Here is an 18,652-nt window from a genome sequence, read left to right on the forward strand (position 1 = left end):
TCGTAATGCAGTTCATTTAATCTGAAAAAGAAAATATATTTTGTTTTGGATCCATTTTAATATTATTCTCTAGTTTTTTATCTCAGTCTTCCACGTTGGAACTCAAGATGCGTTCACACCACGAAAGCTGCACACGCAAATTTCTTATGCCTACAGTAAAAGTAGAGTCTCTTATTTCATTGTCTTTTGTCCTAATTATATTGTTAGCAATTTGTCGTTTTCATCACCAGCTGATGCGGAGAAGTAAATTCATCAGAAAAACAAGTTTATCATTACGTATTAATACTGTATTTAATAGGTTATTACGGTTTGCTACAGCGTCGTTAAATTAATAACATAAGAGTGTTAAGTAAAGTCTAGTCCTATTTCCACATACACATTGCAATGTACTCCATCCTAAACATTATGTTCCTACAGCCTATCTCTTCAGAAACATCGTCTATGAGAACGTGGCAGTCAGAGTAAATGCAAAGGAAAGAATAACTAAATACATCATAAAGCTGAATTTAAGAATTCTAAGTTTTCATGATTTAAAATTTCCATGGCGAATCGAATTAATATAATCCGTTCGAGCTATCAGTTGTGTGAAGTCGCTAAAACTTGCTGATATTTCAGGACCATCTCAGAGAAGGGCATGACCCATAACCCGAAGGGATTTTATAAATATATTTTATTTATACACAACGTTTAGTGCCCTAAAAATGTTCAAAACTCATACATTTATAAATGTACTAGTACTGTAACGACTTGTGGTAATGCAACTATTTCGGTGGGAAGTATTAAAGATTTCTGTCTTCTGGGTTGTTGCGCTGTGTAGTCTGGTCGATGTTAACTAACGTTTCAGAGGTCATACTGCCTCCGTCATCAGGGCCCTGATGACGGAGGCAGTATGACCTCTGAAACGTTGGTAAACATCGACCAGACTACACAGCGCAACAACCCAGAAAACAGAAATCTTCATACTAAGAATCGCCCTGATGACGGAGGCAGTATGACCTCTGAAACGTTGGTAAACATCGACCAGACTACACGGCGCAACAACCCAGAAGACAGAAATCTTCATACTCATCGCCCTGATGACGGAGGCAGTGTGACCTCTGAAACGTTGGTAAACATCGACCAAACTACACAGCGCAACAACCCAGAAGACTGAAATCTTCATACTCATCGCCCTGATGACGGAGGCATTATGACCTCTGAAACGTTGGTAAACATCGACCAAACTACACAGCGCAACAACCCAGAAGACAGAAATCTTCATACTCACCGCTGTGAAAACCTCAAATCTTACAAGTATTAAAGAGTTTGCATAAGAAGTCTGTATTCAGAAAATCAAATACATACGTAGGGCAGTGTAAATAATCCGTTGCTTATCAAACATTTATGAGACTTTCGCTAATATACCAAAAGAAAGTAATAAAATACAGGGGAAACAGATTAAATTTACTCCCAAATAAAATATAGGTCTGTTTTGATTATTCACTCGATTATATTCTGTGTATACTTTACCAAAACAGAAACAACCAACCATGTAAACTGATCACCCGACCTTATAAAATCTATTAAAATGTTCGGCTCGTCAGCTGTTTGTATAGGAATTGAAAGTATAACTAATTACTCGGACTAATTCGCCGACAGACTCGTTGGTCAGTCGTAATTGGATTCGTCTGTGTATACTGTCCGCAGTTCAATTTAGTTTTGCCATGGACCTTACACAGTCTATGGAATTGTGATGATAATTGTGTAAACTTCACAATCGGAAGCGGACTATAGTTCCCATTTCAAAATTTGGGTTATATGCAGCAAATGTAATGGCGCTTTTCAGTTAAACTCTATACCTAGCTTTCTCATTCTTTTAAAACAGACTATTTTATTCCACGTTCCGTCATTATTTACCTATTGGTCGTAAAAGTATTATAGAATCTGTAACTGTATTTTCCTTTTATGAAAACATTTTAACCAAATTGCAACGTTAAATATATATGCAGAATTCCAGAAACTTTCGAATACTTTAGTCCACATAACTTGTAACAACACGCATATAATATTTTAGATAAGCAACACAATCGATCCATCATAAAGAAATTAAATTTGTTCCCTTTATGGCAGAATTGCGTTTAAATGACATTTAAAAATACAGTTTCTACCTGAATTAAAATTCATTCCCACAATACAATGATCAGTTCGTCAATGTTGCAAGCGGAAATAATCAATGTTTTCTCAGAGTACACATTGTGGGTAACACTGTTACAAATTTGTTAAAGTTACGGTCTTACAAAACTAGAGTAGTACAAAGCCTTTTGCCTCCAGATTGCGAAGCACGAATTCGATATTATATGTGGTATCGGGAATCAGTACTCTATGAACTTCTGACCTAAAACTTAAGTTTTATTTCGACGAGACGTGGCTCATTTTAAGCTGTTACGTAAACAGCCAAAGTAACTGATACTGGAGCACAGAAAATCCTGATGCAAGATTTAAAAGTTGAATTACACGAAGTCTTCGGCGAACAAGTTATAAGTCGAGGACTGTGGCCTTCACGATCACACCATTTAAATCCTTGTGGCATTTATTTGTGGACCACGTTAAAAGAAAACAAACACACCGAACAATCCGCAGTGTTTTGAAGAACTTCAAGTAAATGTCAGGCGAGAAATTTCCTCTTTTCCCGTACAGAAAATCGACCTCTAGGAACACAATCTCGTTATGTGACTCATGCTTTGAAGCCGAGGTTCGTCACGTCGAGACTCTTCTATAAAACGAGGTACCTTAAACTACAGCGGTAAAATGAGCCGTGAATAACCGGATACCGCGGCGGGTCAATGGGAGAAGCGTGTGGTATCAGCTGCCGGATCCAGTCTCTTAACTGTGCATGTATACTTTGTATTACTTCATGGCTTGTCGGCTAGCGGTCATACCATGTGCGCTGCTTACACGTGTATCTTCACAAATAAAAAAGAAAACGAGTATAATTGAAGTCAAACTATTCTCACATAGCCTATAACCTATTTTTTGCAGTTAAAATTTTCTGCATGTCTCTCTACTCTCACATCTTGAATGTCAGAGCCCTCTTTTTACAACAGCGGTGTATCGCAAGAAAGGGAGAATGGTTTTAAATCTGGAGCAACTTTGAAAATGGCATTCTTCAAACTTGCAGCTTTGAGAACCTGAAATATCACTGGCGCAATTCTGATTATACTTTCCCCTTAAGCCCCTTGCCCTCCCAAAATGTCACAGTGTACAGTCGATATACACCGTAGTGGTTAGCATACTCGGGCAGACGAAACGCTGGAATACAGGGTTTAAAATCCACATGGACGTATGTCGGCACCTGTTCGTGCTGTGTTGGCCTGTTTAACCCTTATCCAACGACTCAACGTTTCAAAATAAATTGTGAATCGGAAAAAGCCTGCGACTGTATACCGTGAAAGACGAAGTAGAATTTAGTTGGTACTATCTAACTGTAATTTACAAATCAAATATTCCCGATTATAACAGCAATTCTTATTTATGGCTTATCCCCGTCTAAGCGAAGTTCAATCTAAGTAAGTAACAACTTTGTTTAATAAGCCACATTCAAATAAAAAATAAAATCTTGAATCTGTATAGGTACAATTTGGCTGCACGCGACAGAGACAAGCGACCGAGGCAGGCGACAGAATTGCGAGACCGAGACTGGTCGCTTCCTGTCTGCTCTCTGTACAATCGTATGAAGTACAATTACGAGCGCGAGACAAAGACAGGCGACAGAGACAAAGCACAGGAGACCGCTCTCGGTCCAGTAGTGTCTCGCGACGGGCTCAGGCAGCACGTGTGTTGTTGAGTAAAATAATGGCAGAAATTAAATTTATTGGTGACCAAGATGAGCAATTGGTAGAATTAGTAGCAGTAAACCGACCACTGACCACCGACAGAAAGATCCTTCTTCACGTCTGGTTTTGAATATTGAACTCATAGGTTTTCTTTGTTTCTTTCGCAACAAATAACACAGCAACACATCATCTTCTTCGATTAACCTTTTTAGAAGCATTTTTGTACTCATTTTTCACAGAATATGTGCACGTATGTCTCAACAAAACAAAGAAAACAAACACTTTGCCGCATGTCTGGTCGTCACCTCAAAAGTGTGTGGCGACAAGCTGCGATGTGTCCGTCCCCCGTCTCTGCCGCCTGCCTCAGTCGCTTGTCTCTGTCGCGTGCAGCCAAATTGTACCTTAAGAGTACAACAGCCATGGAAGTTTATAGAGTACCAAATAGCCTGAAGTCAAACTTGATACTTTGTATTTGGAAGCCGGAGGACAGCCTTTATTCTATTACATACATATATAACAATTTTTTCATTTACATAAAACTTAAAGTATCGCAGGACGATCAACTTCCAAGAAAAGAAACATGATTAAACACGCTATTACACATATTAAAATTTACGAGCTGTTCGTAAAGACGTATTATTATAAATGACATATTTCGGAACACGTTAGCCTACGTCACACTGACAGTATGTTCAACTGTAGCATACCCACCCAGTCACATAGAATAAAATCATACGATACTTCCTTAAAACACGTATCGCAGTGGGTGTTTTTAGTTGGAATAGCAACGCCTCGTTATAACACATTCCTGAGGGAGGGATCCTAGCGTTCCCAACAGAGCAGCAATATCCCACGTCCGTGCGAGAGAGAGAGAGGATAAAACAAATAGCACATTCCTGATCCACGCCTAGGATATGTATAAGCACGTAGGAATTCAGCCATGGTGCAGAAAGACCCTATGTCCTCTCAGTAAACTAGGAAGAAGAATTAAATGCGACGGAGGTTGGCAGAAGAATGTTAGCATCGTTGATCCTCAGCCCTAAACTCGTAACATGTGACACATATCCAAACTTCACTTAGACTCCGTGTGCTTTGTAGCCCGGACTTTTCCAGAAAACAATAAGATTTGTTTTAAAAGACACGAAGGAAATACGGTGAGGACAAGAGGCTTAAGAAATTCTAAATAAAAGCGAAGTGTAAACTAGCAAAGCGAACCCCATATCTTCGTGAGGAATTAACTACCTAAATGCTTAAAACGATCAGGACCCTGAATCTGTGAAACTGAGAATTAGAACATATTCAGTGGGATTTAAGGTTTTCATGGCGACGTCAGAAATTTCCTGGGTTGTTGCGCCGTTGTAGTATGGTAGACGTTAATCAACGTTTCAGAGATCCTTGTTTCCATCATCAGGGCGAGTCCTGTGGCAGACTTTTGTAAGCACGGTGATGAACCTTCGGGCTCCACAACGAAAGTGGATTTTGACAAGCTGAGCAACAATCGGCTTTTCAAAGAATATCCTTCACCAAAGAGTAAAAGTAAGAAAGAAAGTTATGGAACCCGAATTTCCATGACCATGGTCACAAAATTCTATCTGGTGTTTTAAAAACTAATATAGGAATCACTATTCTCGTGGATTATTGTACATCTATGTGCCCTTCTACAGAGTGAATTGTTTAATATACTTTTAATATAATTTTAATTTAATCAAAGATATACATTATTCAAAACAGCATTAATGCCAGAATGGAAGTTTTTATATTCTATGCGTAAAACACTTCTCGTGAGCTGTTGTCTCTTCATAACGACCAGAAGAATTTGTCATTGGGGAAATTGACAACCAATTTTCCTAACTTAATTTAATGCGTTATTAATGTCCAATAGCCAGGAATGTAAGTTCTGTCACAACAACGCCTATAAACTTTTTACCCATCTTCCGGCCTTCTACAAAAACACATTATGCGGACTGAGATATAATCAAGGTTTCTTTATATTTATAAGGAAAATTAGTCTGAAGTAATCTCGTTTATGTTTGAAAATAGAGAATATAATGAAGATTACTTATTACCTAATGAAATCCATTTATCATAAAAAAGTATGTGCAAACCTTAACATTTATTTACATAGGAATAGTATGTTGAACGTTTCTACAGCGTTTACGCTATTTAACATTAATGCACGAGTATGCATATTAAATACATATTTCCTCCGATGTGCTGTAAGAATAATTTAATTATCTGAGCTTTGTCCGGATATTCTGTACTATTCTACAGGAGGTTCATATCTAAAAAAGTTTAAACAGAATTTTCTCAGCCATGTGTGATTGCTTATAATTTGAAGAAACTTTGTTGACAGACTGTATTATTCGAGAAATGTATGTGTCATTTGTCTTCGTTCGATTTTGTACAGTACAGTGCAGAGGATATACATTATCATAGAGTACATTCGACAACATAACAACCCAAAAATGGCAAGAGAGCATTCCAGGTAAATTTCGGCGTCAAAGTTGGACGGAACAAACACAGTTTTAAAATTCGTCAAGAAATTTTGCAAGATAGACTCAGTTTTGGACTCAAAAAGTCAGGCCTTCAAGAGCAATGATTTAAACCAGCACTCACACCGAACACATTGTAATATAAATGGCATAAGATGCTTATTTGATGAGATTTTTTTGCATCGTCATGTTGAAATAAAACATTACACTTACAAGGTACATTTTGGGTCATTATTTATGTATAAATGCGTCTTAAGCTACATTCATTAACTACAGAAAGTAACATTACAGTTGTCACTTTTCGAAACTCATAAATAAAACTAGAATTTAGAAACAAAAAAATACCCGAAGGAATAAAAGGGGAAAGCAGGGAATGAAAAATGTTTTAATTCCTGGGTTTATAAATGTAATAAATTTAGAATGGAGAGACAAAAATGTTCTACATGGTCACGTACTTTCAGGTATAAAAATTCAGAAACAGCTTAGCTATACTAAACTTTCGAAACTAGTGTAATAAAATCCATTCAGTTAACCTCAGTTGTGTTGTTGGTTGTAAAGGACTTGAAATAACATATAATATATTTAATAATCACCTACCGGTTAAATTTAAATGAAATATGGTGCGAGGACTTGCATAAATAATTCATTTTTGCGTATATTTCTTTTTATGCCATGTTTCTAATACAAACGTTGAATTCGACTGAAATATAAAACATTTTATATTATTATATGAGTATGAATACTAGTATCATTTCTATGTATTCTCACTTACTTTTCGCTGATATTACTCTGCTCTGTGATACCGTTTGTTACGCTTTACGTGTAGTTTTGCTTTTCCAGCATGGCGGGCGACTCGTGACTGCTGCCTCTTCCTTCCTGCCTGAGTTTGGTTTTCTTCCCTGGGTTGCGCTGCTTCGTTTATACACTTTCAAGCCACAGTCTGAACTTTAACACATGCACGTTTATTTAAACAATAATATTACTTGCAGCAGAGTCTTAAAACACACCGATCTTAATCTTGTTATTTAACGAGAACATTAAACACCTTTATTCCAACGCTGCCCGACGCTTAACTGCCCTTCACTTTTACGACTTACGCAAAAAACAAATGCACGACAACTCCGCCCTCTATCTGGAGTTTCACATAGCAACAGTGACAGGCAAGTTAAAGACAGTTCTCACGGTCACATTCGTAAGCTACGAGTTGTAAGAAGGGATAAAGGTAGGGGGTTGATTATGGAAGGAGTGGGATTCATGAGCGGTAGCCGAGCCATGATTTCTAATGACGTGTGACGTAATGCTATACTTTCCTTCATAGTGTCATCACTGGATTTGAACAGTAACGACCGCCTGTCTATTAAACGAGGAGTGTTATTTACGAGACTTCGGATAGGATCGTTTCACTACAGAAAGAAATTAGATGTCCTGCTGCAGTGTAGAAGCAGGCCACAGTGCAACGGATTCGGCGCCATTACGTAGATGGGTTTAGGGATAGATGCCGACGTTAAAGAATAAAATCATTAACGTCACATACCTTAATTAAATAATTAAAATGAACTGTATGGACACTGAGTAGTAAGTAGCATTTTCAGGAAAACAAATTATATTCTGACCAACGGACAGTGGAAAAGTAGTTCCTCACCTCTCCTGTTGTCTGCCGTGCAATTAAAGAAGTGTGCGTTTGAGCGGTGATTGCCGAATTGAAGGGGGAAGACGGAAGGTTTTGAGGTAGGCGTTGGGGAGTTTGTCTGTATGTGGAGTGAGATTGGTTTAAGGTGGAAGGGGGTGTGAGGAGTTCGGTTCACATTTAGGTTTGGAGAAAAAATGCACTCAATACCGACACTACCCTATACTACTGTAATTTTATGGCATATTACGAGAAAGGTCACCAGTCTCTAGCCCTGGATTTTACGAAATGCAAAACCAACCGACGCATTCGTACAGAGCTTAGGCCTGCTATTAATAACAAGTATGGGATGGCACCTAGAACAATTAACAAAATTACTGTGGGCACAACGCTTTAAACAATAGTTTTAGAGCAATGTTGATCTCGAAGCTTGTAAATAATACGTTATATACAGGTACAGGGCTGCAGTAACCTCTTTTTACACAGCTTTGCTCCTCTCTTCGAAATACACCAATATTCCAGTGTTTATCTGTGTTCTATCCCAGGAATCATAAAGTAGCAAAGGTTTCTTACACCATTTAGAATTGAATTTAACTTCAAACAAATCACAGCGCCGAATCTGGGAAGTTGGAAAAAAAATATTGTTCAGTATCACTAATCACTTTAAAGGCTTGAGAACAGAAAGCCAAATTAATTTTGTAAAATGGAATATCGCGACTGAAAATGTGAATGAATGTCGTGAACAGTTGTTAAGGCATTTTAAATCAGCAAGACTTTCGTTACAGTGAACTCAACACTTAAAATCCGACGTACAAAGGTCATATTTAAAGATGGAGATATTAATACTTTAATGTTTCGCGTAATTCAATACATGTCCACTCATATCGACTATTCGATATTACTTTGTTATAATTTAAGTTATATTTTAATGTGTGTTGTGATTCTTTCACTTGAGGCAACTTCACATATTCACTAACAAGCACAGCGCCCATACACGGTACGGGGAAACTCGACAAATGCTTATATTTCTTATCAAAGTTTCTTGCCCAGAAGTGTAACAGAGGCCTCATAAATCGATACATATCGATTGATATAAATTATTAATAATAAACTATTAGTCCCAAATCCAAGAACAATCGTTTATACAGTATCATCTGCAGAAATTAGATTCAATGACATTATTCAGAATTTTACTCGCGCCGTCTGTTTAAATGTAAATTTCAGTTGGACCCGTTCTTCCTAGTAAGGTTAGCTGCACCATAAATTTTGAAACTGAACTGCTCAGTATTAAACTGAAAAAATGTAATTTAATAACCACGCGTTAGTTTCAACTTGTGAAATTAGAAGTATACATTAAAAGAATAATTTATATGTATAATTTTTTAAAAGTTGCGCTTAATATAAAAGATTTAACAATTATTCTTAAATGTGCATATGTACGTAATGTTCTCGTTTCTAGGGACAGCCATGTCGTACAATGTTATTATCAAAACTTCATACAGAATTATATAAACAACATTTGTTGTACTTTCTATAGTCTATGTAGCTATTCTGTGAAACCAATTTTTAACGAAACACAACTCTACGAAAATAACATTCTTTTAAATTAATGTCCATTTGCTTTAAAGACTGCAATTGAGATTTACTGATTAACATAAGGAAGCATAGATTAACACCGCTATAAATGCACAAACTCAGATGTAGTAAGACGTTATGAGTAATACACTGGGAATAAACACAATTTTAAATTTGCGATCCTGGCTTCTATACGTTTCTTCTAAAATTTTACTTCCAGCTCTAACAGCGGAAGTCTTATTTTTCCATATAGGTAGGCAACATATCCAAACATCTAAATGGACCGCGGTATTTGATGTAAGGACGCGTTTAATAATAAAATAATAATATTCAAACAATTTAATTAAATCCGTTTATTTCAGTACAACCGGCAAGGACTTTCCTAGGGCTGTGTGATTGTAAGATTCCTGTATGTCTTTCATGACAAACTAAAAGCCACTGAAATTTGCTCACTTAATTAAAACTCCTAGTACCAACTCCACGGGGTAGTATTTTATGAGTAGCTGGACAAGAAATTCCCTGCTTTCTTTCAAACCTTAGCTTTCATACCACGTTCAAAAGAGCCAACCACTGGACCCATTCCTAAGTCAGATGAATCGCATTAATACCCCCACAGCATATTCCTTATTCACATTATTAATACTAGGTTTATGATATAATCTTAAATTAATTGTAACACAGTATAAACTATACAAAAAAATTTCAAATCTGTCATTAATGTTTCTTTGAGTTTGATACTTTACGTAACTATGATATGATTTTGAATTTTACACATTATCAAATCGTTAATCCAGATTATAAAAGGAAAATAGATGGAGCTATAGAGTGGGAAGAATGCATGCAAAAAGGTCCTATAAATGTGGTCTTCACCTACTTCTTTCAAAACTGTTAAATCGCTGAACCTCTGATGTGCAACGCATGGAGTACGAAACTTGGTAGCAGGTGCAGTACTCAACAGTTAAATGACGACACACTATGATGGTTATGTATTTTCTTCAAGAGCTAAGCGTATATAAACGTATGTGAAAATATCTATCACTAGAAAGCTGATAGTTGAGGTAATTAATTTGTTTCTAAATTATTGTTCAGTATGATATTTTAAAGGCAAAAAACTTAATACGAATAAAGATAGTTGTTTCGTGGACTATTGGGTCATATAGTAAGTCTGGTAGAAGTTTATCGAAGTTTCAGAGTTGCTTGCTGCTCTATCATCAGGGTTAGCAGGCTTTATAATTTGAAGAGAAATTGTCAAATTCATGTAATACACATTTCGCGGCCAGCAATTTGGCTTTATTTTAAATATTTAATCGCCACGATGAGAATATGGCGTCGCCACGACCAACACGGCCTTATACCACCACGTAGGTGTTAATAGATGATGGTGAGATTCGAATTACACGATAACAAAACAAACTGATAGAAATGCGATCAAGATTCTAGGCCAATACGATCTCCTATCTGTAATTTGTAACTCATAAATAAAACAAAGATGACCCGCGTTTACAAAACCGTCAAACAACACTGCAACATTGCAGTTTATTAATACGTATAGATAAACGAAGTAAAATGCTTTATTAACTCAAATACAGTTAGGATCACAGTTTTTTTATGAATAAGTTTGCTAACAAAACATGTGTTCATAGTTTATGCTTATGAGCGTACTCAATACTTCTCTGTTCAACCGTACCTTTGTTAACCCACCAGTTGATATCCACAATATTAATAATTTGAATTAGGCCTATTGGCTTCCTGGATAGGTTAACTAAGTTGTTTCATAGAGGTGCGTCCCAGTAAACAAAAAAAGAGCAATGAAACATCGACAAAGCCAAACACTGAAATTCCAGTCTTGCAATATTTACTCAATTCTCTCGCACAATGCACCGTTAAACACTATCCAGCCAGGGTGACACAATGATGATGATCTAGACAATGATGAGGCTTTATCAACAATAATGTTATTTAAAACGTCGGCTTCTTCTCCGTTTTCTAAATAATAAAAACACCATGTTAAAATTATTTATAGTACTGAGCAAATTCTTGGTGTTGGTTCATACACCTTGCGCAATAATGATGATGATGATGATGATGATAATGATAATAATGAAAATAATAATAATTTTGTAATTTGTTACAGAAATACTACAAGGTTAATATTTAGAATATATATACAATGTAATCTACGTTCCATAAAATGGTTATTTTAAACACAACACAGCCATCACTCTGAATACACTAAATTTTATAACAATATTCTCTTGCACTCACAGATTTAAGGTATGGTAATGCTAATATGTAAACAGTCAATTACACATTGAAGACAAATTTTATTATTGTCTTGTTATTTCCTTTAAAACACAAGGGTTCTTTATACTGAGGACCCAACATAAAAATGAGGGTCATATGCAAACACTTGTACGTGTGCCACTTGGGTACGGAACAAATAGGCCTGTAAAACACACATGCTTGTCAACATTAATTCCATTTTCACTGTTCTTGATTTCGCCCTGAAGTTCAAGTATTGATAGTTAAGTAATGCAGTTAAAATCGATTCTTCCATTTCAAACTCTCTGTATGGTTATAACACACTGACATTCTCGTCACAGCTGATGACGGCTAGAGCTTTGTTTTATTGTATGGTTTTATTTTCACATACCCTGCATCAACACTGAAATATATAATATGTCTGATTCTCATTTAATGCCATATATTGTAGTTCTAAGAAACATTTTCTTCAAATTTACCAAATAGTTTTTAATAAATAGTAACAAGACTTTCGATTATTTCCAAATGTAACTGAAGAAAGGACGTTATTCGAGGTCAGAGTTTGGAATCGTAACATACGCTGTAATAAATTTGTAAATTATTCCACAAAAAGAAATTTTCAAATTCAAAATGCTGAATTATGTAATTCAACAATAAGTTCTACAGCATTTCTTTCAGTGCGAATGTAAAGTGGTGTATACATTTTCAAGAAAAAATGACTTAAAACTGGGTGAAACATTATTTAGATCTGAATGTATAAGTAAACTGAAGGTTTGTGACGATGGTGTTTTATTACAATAACAAACTTGTTGGGCATATCAAGCGTCTTTATTTCAATTGAAAACGGCGTTTCTGAGACTGGAATCTGTCTCTGTCCTCTGATAAAATCTACTCAGATGGATCCAACAGACTGAGTTAGCCCCTATATCCGGTCCGGAAATTAGGTCCAACTCGGCAGGTTTTACCTAAGGAGTGAACCTTAATCTACGAAGCGTCATTTTTAATTAAAATTAGAACGATGAATAATGTCGAACAGGTTTCTTTTTAAACTGTAGATATAAAATTCTGACGTAGATGATTATGATTCTTTAGGATGCTAGACTTAATTCTACTGATTACTAAATTACTGTATTTAGCTGGTCAAAATGAAACAGATGACCAGAAGGTTAAACTAAATACTCAGTTTCTAGCACTGTTAATTTACTTCGATATCAGATATGTTACGGATAACGTAATTTTCTTCGAGTTAAAACTTCTACCATAATTTCGTTGTGAAATGGAACGAGCAAATGTTAATAAACGTAACGTTTATCAAAAACATTCATTGTCTGCAATCTGATTATTACAATTCTTGACAAATGTGGCACTAAAATTGTTCCAATTTTTTATAACCTCGAATCGAGCTTAAGCAGGAATGCCTAAATCGATAAATTCTCTATTCTCGAACACTGAATTAAGACATACAAATCTCTTCGTCAGGTAGTCTATTGCGAAGTTGTTAATAATAATTTTATTTCCATATAGAACGTTATATCTCACACACTTGAATGCTTCTTGGTTGCACTGAAACTTCTTATCCGATAGATTAATAATAAAGACGTCACATATTTTATGTCTTGACGAAGTAATGCAAAGTTAAAGTAATGCAGGCATATTGCACTGGATGTAATACAGAATAAAGCAATGGCGTTATGAAAGTTTTCATTAACGTAATTTATGTGAATTGCGTTATGAGTTGTAAGCACATTTCAGAGCGATTGGCAAGATAAAGTACATTCATAATGGTCGGTATTCTCAGGTGTATAATCTATTAAACATAAACAATTATTATGAAACCAATGCGATCACTTTAATAAATTACAAAAACTGAGAGAAAAAGAAACTCGTGTCTTAATTACTACTTTTTATAAAATATGAACAAACATTATCATCTCAAAGTTTTATAATCAACAGATTCTTTATAGGAGGTATCTCTGTAAATAAAAATTATTTGGATTGTATCTGAATTTTATCTTTGCCCAACAAAACTCATTATGCAGTTTACAAATTCGTTATCAGTTTTTACAGACTTCAAACACTGATCGTAGTAGTACTGTTTGATACATACGTAATAAAATTTTGTTTAAATATATAGGCTTCAAAACTAATTTATTGTGTACATGGCTGCGAAATATTTATGGTCTTTATCTTGGATAGATAAATCGTTAATATAAAATTAAATATATTATAAAAAATAACCAGGTAGCAACATTTTTTATTTCAGCCTACTGATCCTAAGAACATTCAATTATTCTATTGGTAAAATCAAAACGAAGAGCTCCATAAACAAAAATGTGGAAATATTATATTACTATGATGTACACAAAATAAGGTCCGTTTCCTCCACAGGGCCTACGCAGTAACAAGTTTATAATTAGAATTTTGTACATGTATAGGCAGATACGTAGTAAAAATTACATAACATGTTTATTGAACGATTTGTTTCTGCAGCTGATCAGTTTATTTTCAAGGATTCTAGGTTAGTACAATCGATTTATTAATCTCCTACTGTTTACCTGTTTATCTGATATCTATAGTCAAAGAATTCTTCTCGTCTTTTGCAACGGGTTTGTTCGCTACAAAAAGAGATACTCGGTTTGCCAGCACGCATCAAACTTCGCTAGACTCTTATAATTAAATTGCTTGGAATTACTACATAAGAGTAACTGTGTGTTTACCATAATAGATATACGCCCATTTAATTTTATTTTAGATTCTCGTCATTAGTGTAAAAGACATTTACTTACGATTAAATGTAACTTAACTAAAGACTACGTGGGGAGTTGGAACAGAGAGACACTTGGGAAATAACGTAGAGTAGTTTAATGTTATTCGTGAAATCTGTTCTTATAAACTCCGTGTTAAATGCGGTCAAGGTATTCTGAAAACTTTCTGACGGACACGTGTCAACTTCAGAACTTCTACAACTCATATTTTGTTCAGGAATTTCCAGTCTACAAAATAGGGCCATGAACAATGCAGCAAGAGTCGGTAAAAGCTCTATATCCGCATTATATTATTACTGTTTTCATTCAATTTAAAAGCTCAACTTAAAAGTCTTTTTCATAAACAACCGTACACTGTGTTCATGTACATAGTGAATAATCTAATATTTAAATATTCAAGCCCTGCCTCTAAAAAAACACAATGCGTCTCCATTAAAAACAGTTAATGCTGTTTTGGGAAATAACGGGTTTACTTGGAGAATTGTGTTAAACTGATAAACAAACTGTCGTGAGCGTGAAAAATTCAAAATTGTTTCACGTTAAGAGACGTTTGTGGAACACGTAGAAAAAACTGTGCTATGGTTTTAATTATCTCTATGCAACGTCAGAAGCTTAGAGTCGCACTGTTAATCAAGAAATTCCCTCTCTTTTATGAAACCCACATGTTCATTACTGTGTTCGCAAACGCCCGCCAACTGTCTTCATCCTGAACTAGATGGATCCAGACCACACCCTCCTACCTACTCCCATACGATTTATTTTAATACTATCCTCCTACATTGGCTCAGGTCTTCCGAGCGATCTCTTCCGTTGACGGTATAGAATCAAAATATTGTGTGTATTTATCACATGCAAGCTATATTCTCCTCCCATCTAATCCCCTTTTGATTTTCTCGTCCTAATAATAACGTGCGAAAAGTATAAGATATTATGCAGTTTTCTCAATCCACATGTAACTTCGGTTCTTTTACACCCAAATCTTCTCTTTAACCCATGTAAAACATTCGCTATATTTTTAAGTGCACACAATAACTTAAATAATATCTGTATCGACGACTGCTGTTCAGCGAGTATTGAAATTGAAATAAGGAACGCAAATATCTTCCATATATTCACAATACTTGAATCACTCGCTTCGTAATTTGAATTCAAACTTTTATTTTAAATCGCGTTCTCTGACCATTTTATAATAATTTTTGTTTCTTTGCCTGTTGTCTTTATGGGAAATTTCGAAAACTTTTATCGGACAGCTGGTAAGATTACTTCTACGAGCGGTCAGCCCCAATCATGGGGCCTCTTTCTACACAGAACAGATTAGAGAAAGACGAAGACAAACATCGATACCTCGAGTGGAATACAAGCTCATGTTTCCAGTATCCAAGCACATTGAAGACCAAACCATAAACCGAGAGGCCACTGTGATTCGCAGATATAATTTTAATAATAATAATAATAATCTCTATAGTACAACTTTATTTAGTTTGGCAAAACATTGTGGCATGTTTGAACCTTTAGCAATTAGTTTCAGACCTCTCGGAATTTAAATCTGTATTATACCACTTAGTCACGCATTATACATGACTAATACAATACATAAGTTGTAAAATTTTGTAACTGATTCACTGCTTTTGCTCATTTTGTTTTATGTCACGAAACTACACATATCTGGATTATCTTAAAAAAACAAAAGAAAAATATAAAACTTTTATATTTGTATAATTATCACAAATATTAATTCATCAATATTTTGTATTAAGAACTGAAACATTATCAATGTACAATTTTCTTTTAATGCACATAACACAATTTTCAATATTCTATTCCTTCTACTCTCTTTTGTTACTATCTGAGAATGCGTTTAATTTTCATATATTCCTCCGTAGTATAGAACAATGTATAAGTTAATTTGGATCACTACATGTTTCTACTTCGAATTTCGTTTGCCTTACATTATCTCATATCTTTCATGAGTGAGCATTCAGTGTATGCTGTTAGTGAATGGACTGTTCTAACAGACGATTTGTGCCATACAAGAATAAATATTACCAGTTTCAAGTTTAAATACAACAATAAATTGTCGTTGCAGACCTAGTATTTTATTTACGATTAATTCATTTCTATGTGGCTGCTGCATATTTGCTATATCGGCGTGAACATTATTTTAAAGTGGATGCCAGGAAAATCATTTTATGATTTCCAAATAGTTTGGACCAAATACAAATATAATCCTAAGAATAACGACCATTTCCTTCTGAATGTACGTAATAATGCAGCAGAACGGCAGTGGTTTGATTTGTGTTGTTTAAGAACAAACAAACCTCAGACGAAAAGGGATAATTTCTCGTTGCAAACAAACAATTCTGTATTAGATAAAATAATTCTGCAGAGTAAATATTAACAGTACACTTAACAACGCTCATTTGTGTTTGATCTAAAAAAATGTATGACCTCAAATATCATATTCAAATGTTCACATATTCTTGCCTGTTAAACAGTGCAGGATGGTTGGTATAACATCGAAGTCCACACGCGTAACTAGATTTCATTCCCAGGTTGCTTATGCGTCGAACACAAAATTAATAGCGTATGTAATAATACTGTAGAGTTTGAGGAACGATAATTACTGAAGGTGGGAAATAACACATTATACAGGGAAAGTGCTTGATACTTTAACAGCAGTGTTTGATTTGACTGAAGAAAAATTAGTACACAAGGCCCAATCAAATACACAGCCTTCTGTTTCTTCAACTTAGCAGTCAGTTAACACTTGCTGCATGTAAACTTCGAAATACATATTGCATTTCTCTTGTAGCGTTTTTCCAGTCACTCTCGTCTCCATAATGTTGGTAGTTAGTGACATTTATCGTCTATAAGTTTTTCTTATGCGAACTGCGACGTATATATACATAATAAGGTATTGATTTTCGATTAAGATGTACTGGTGCGGGGGATTACATTTATGCAATGACCTTCAAAAACAGAAAATTGATTTTCAATTGTTGTCTGTCAAAAAATATTAAGAATAAATTTACTTAGTCTTTACTAGAGCAAAAAAGTTACTTCATTTACCACTACTGTGATCAAGAAAAACTCGCACGTTGTCAATTGCAACATTTTAAAATATGGAGTACTTAGGTGTTTCGAAGAGCGTCACTGAAATATCACATAACTTGGTTTGAATAAAATGCCGAAACGATGAACAAATTTCCTTACGTCATTAAGAACGTGTGTCAAGAATATTTCCACTATCTCGGCCTTAAATATGTACCTGTTATGCTCCTCACGATTCTGTAAGAAATAGGCCGTTTTTATGAAATATATTTTGTATTCGGAACAAAGGGTTTTTCACCACTGACAACTGATAAGTATCATCTATAGACCTTCTTCAACGATAGGCCTTGCGTCTGAATAGGAGACGTGGCAGTGGTCTTATGTGACTGAAGACATCCCAATATAGTCCTTATACGTTGGTACCCTGTGGTTATGACAACAATGCGCACACCTCTTGAAATATTTCGATTAACGTCACAGTTAGAAATATGATCACAAGTGTCGAATGCTACTTTTAAACCATGAAGAACGCCCACTAGAGTTCTTGTCACCTGTGAAGCATGAAAGTTTGAAGAATCCACGTGAAACCAAGCTGAAGCAATGCCCATCGACCAAGGCCTCTTGCCCACTTTCCACAGCCTCCATGTTGCATAGCAGCCGGATTTTCTCCTGAAACATAATGTACAATACTGTAGTGTGTATTAACTGCATGCATAATAGTTGGTGGTAACAGCAATTGTCTGGATGCCAAATCAGACACGGCGCTACAGCTGAGACAGAGAGTGTGATATAACACTAAGGAGCCCGAATTTATAACTTGTGTTAGGCAAGTCCGTTGTCTAGGCAACACGGAGTTTTCCTCCGGGGGCTTCCTCGGTTTCTCCGTGGCATCCCAACAATTACTCCATTCACACACAGAAGAAGGCAATGGCAAACCACTTCTGGATCATCTGCCAAGAACGTATATGAACAGGTCCCAGTCCGAGAAAAGGATGGAAGGATCCTGTTCATATGGACCTGTCGTCAGACAGAACACTAAATAAATATAAATAAATACGTTCAAACTCT

General features: G+C 35.5%; 1 protein-coding gene across 3 annotated transcripts in view; it reads right to left on the reverse strand.

Moving 5' to 3' along the window:
- Positions 1-11,059: 11,059 nt before the first annotated feature.
- The window catches only part of LOC110834116 (zwei Ig domain protein zig-8-like), a 520,500-nt gene continuing 512,907 nt past the window's right edge, over positions 11,060-18,652 (reverse strand). For all 3 annotated transcript variants that reach the window (XM_087348580.1, XM_087348582.1, XM_022072950.2), the window contains one exon: positions 11,060-18,253. In XM_087348580.1, coding sequence (XP_087204706.1) covers positions 18,132-18,253 — 122 coding nt within the window. In that variant the 3' untranslated portion in view covers positions 11,060-18,131. The remainder of the gene's footprint in view (positions 18,254-18,652) is intronic.

The sequence above is a fragment of the Zootermopsis nevadensis genome, unplaced genomic scaffold (assembly GCF_977971745.1).
Source record: "Zootermopsis nevadensis isolate Lab colony 2312 unplaced genomic scaffold, Znev_1.0 Znev_ptg000013l, whole genome shotgun sequence".
NCBI classification, from domain to species: domain Eukaryota; kingdom Metazoa; phylum Arthropoda; class Insecta; order Blattodea; family Termopsidae; genus Zootermopsis; species Zootermopsis nevadensis.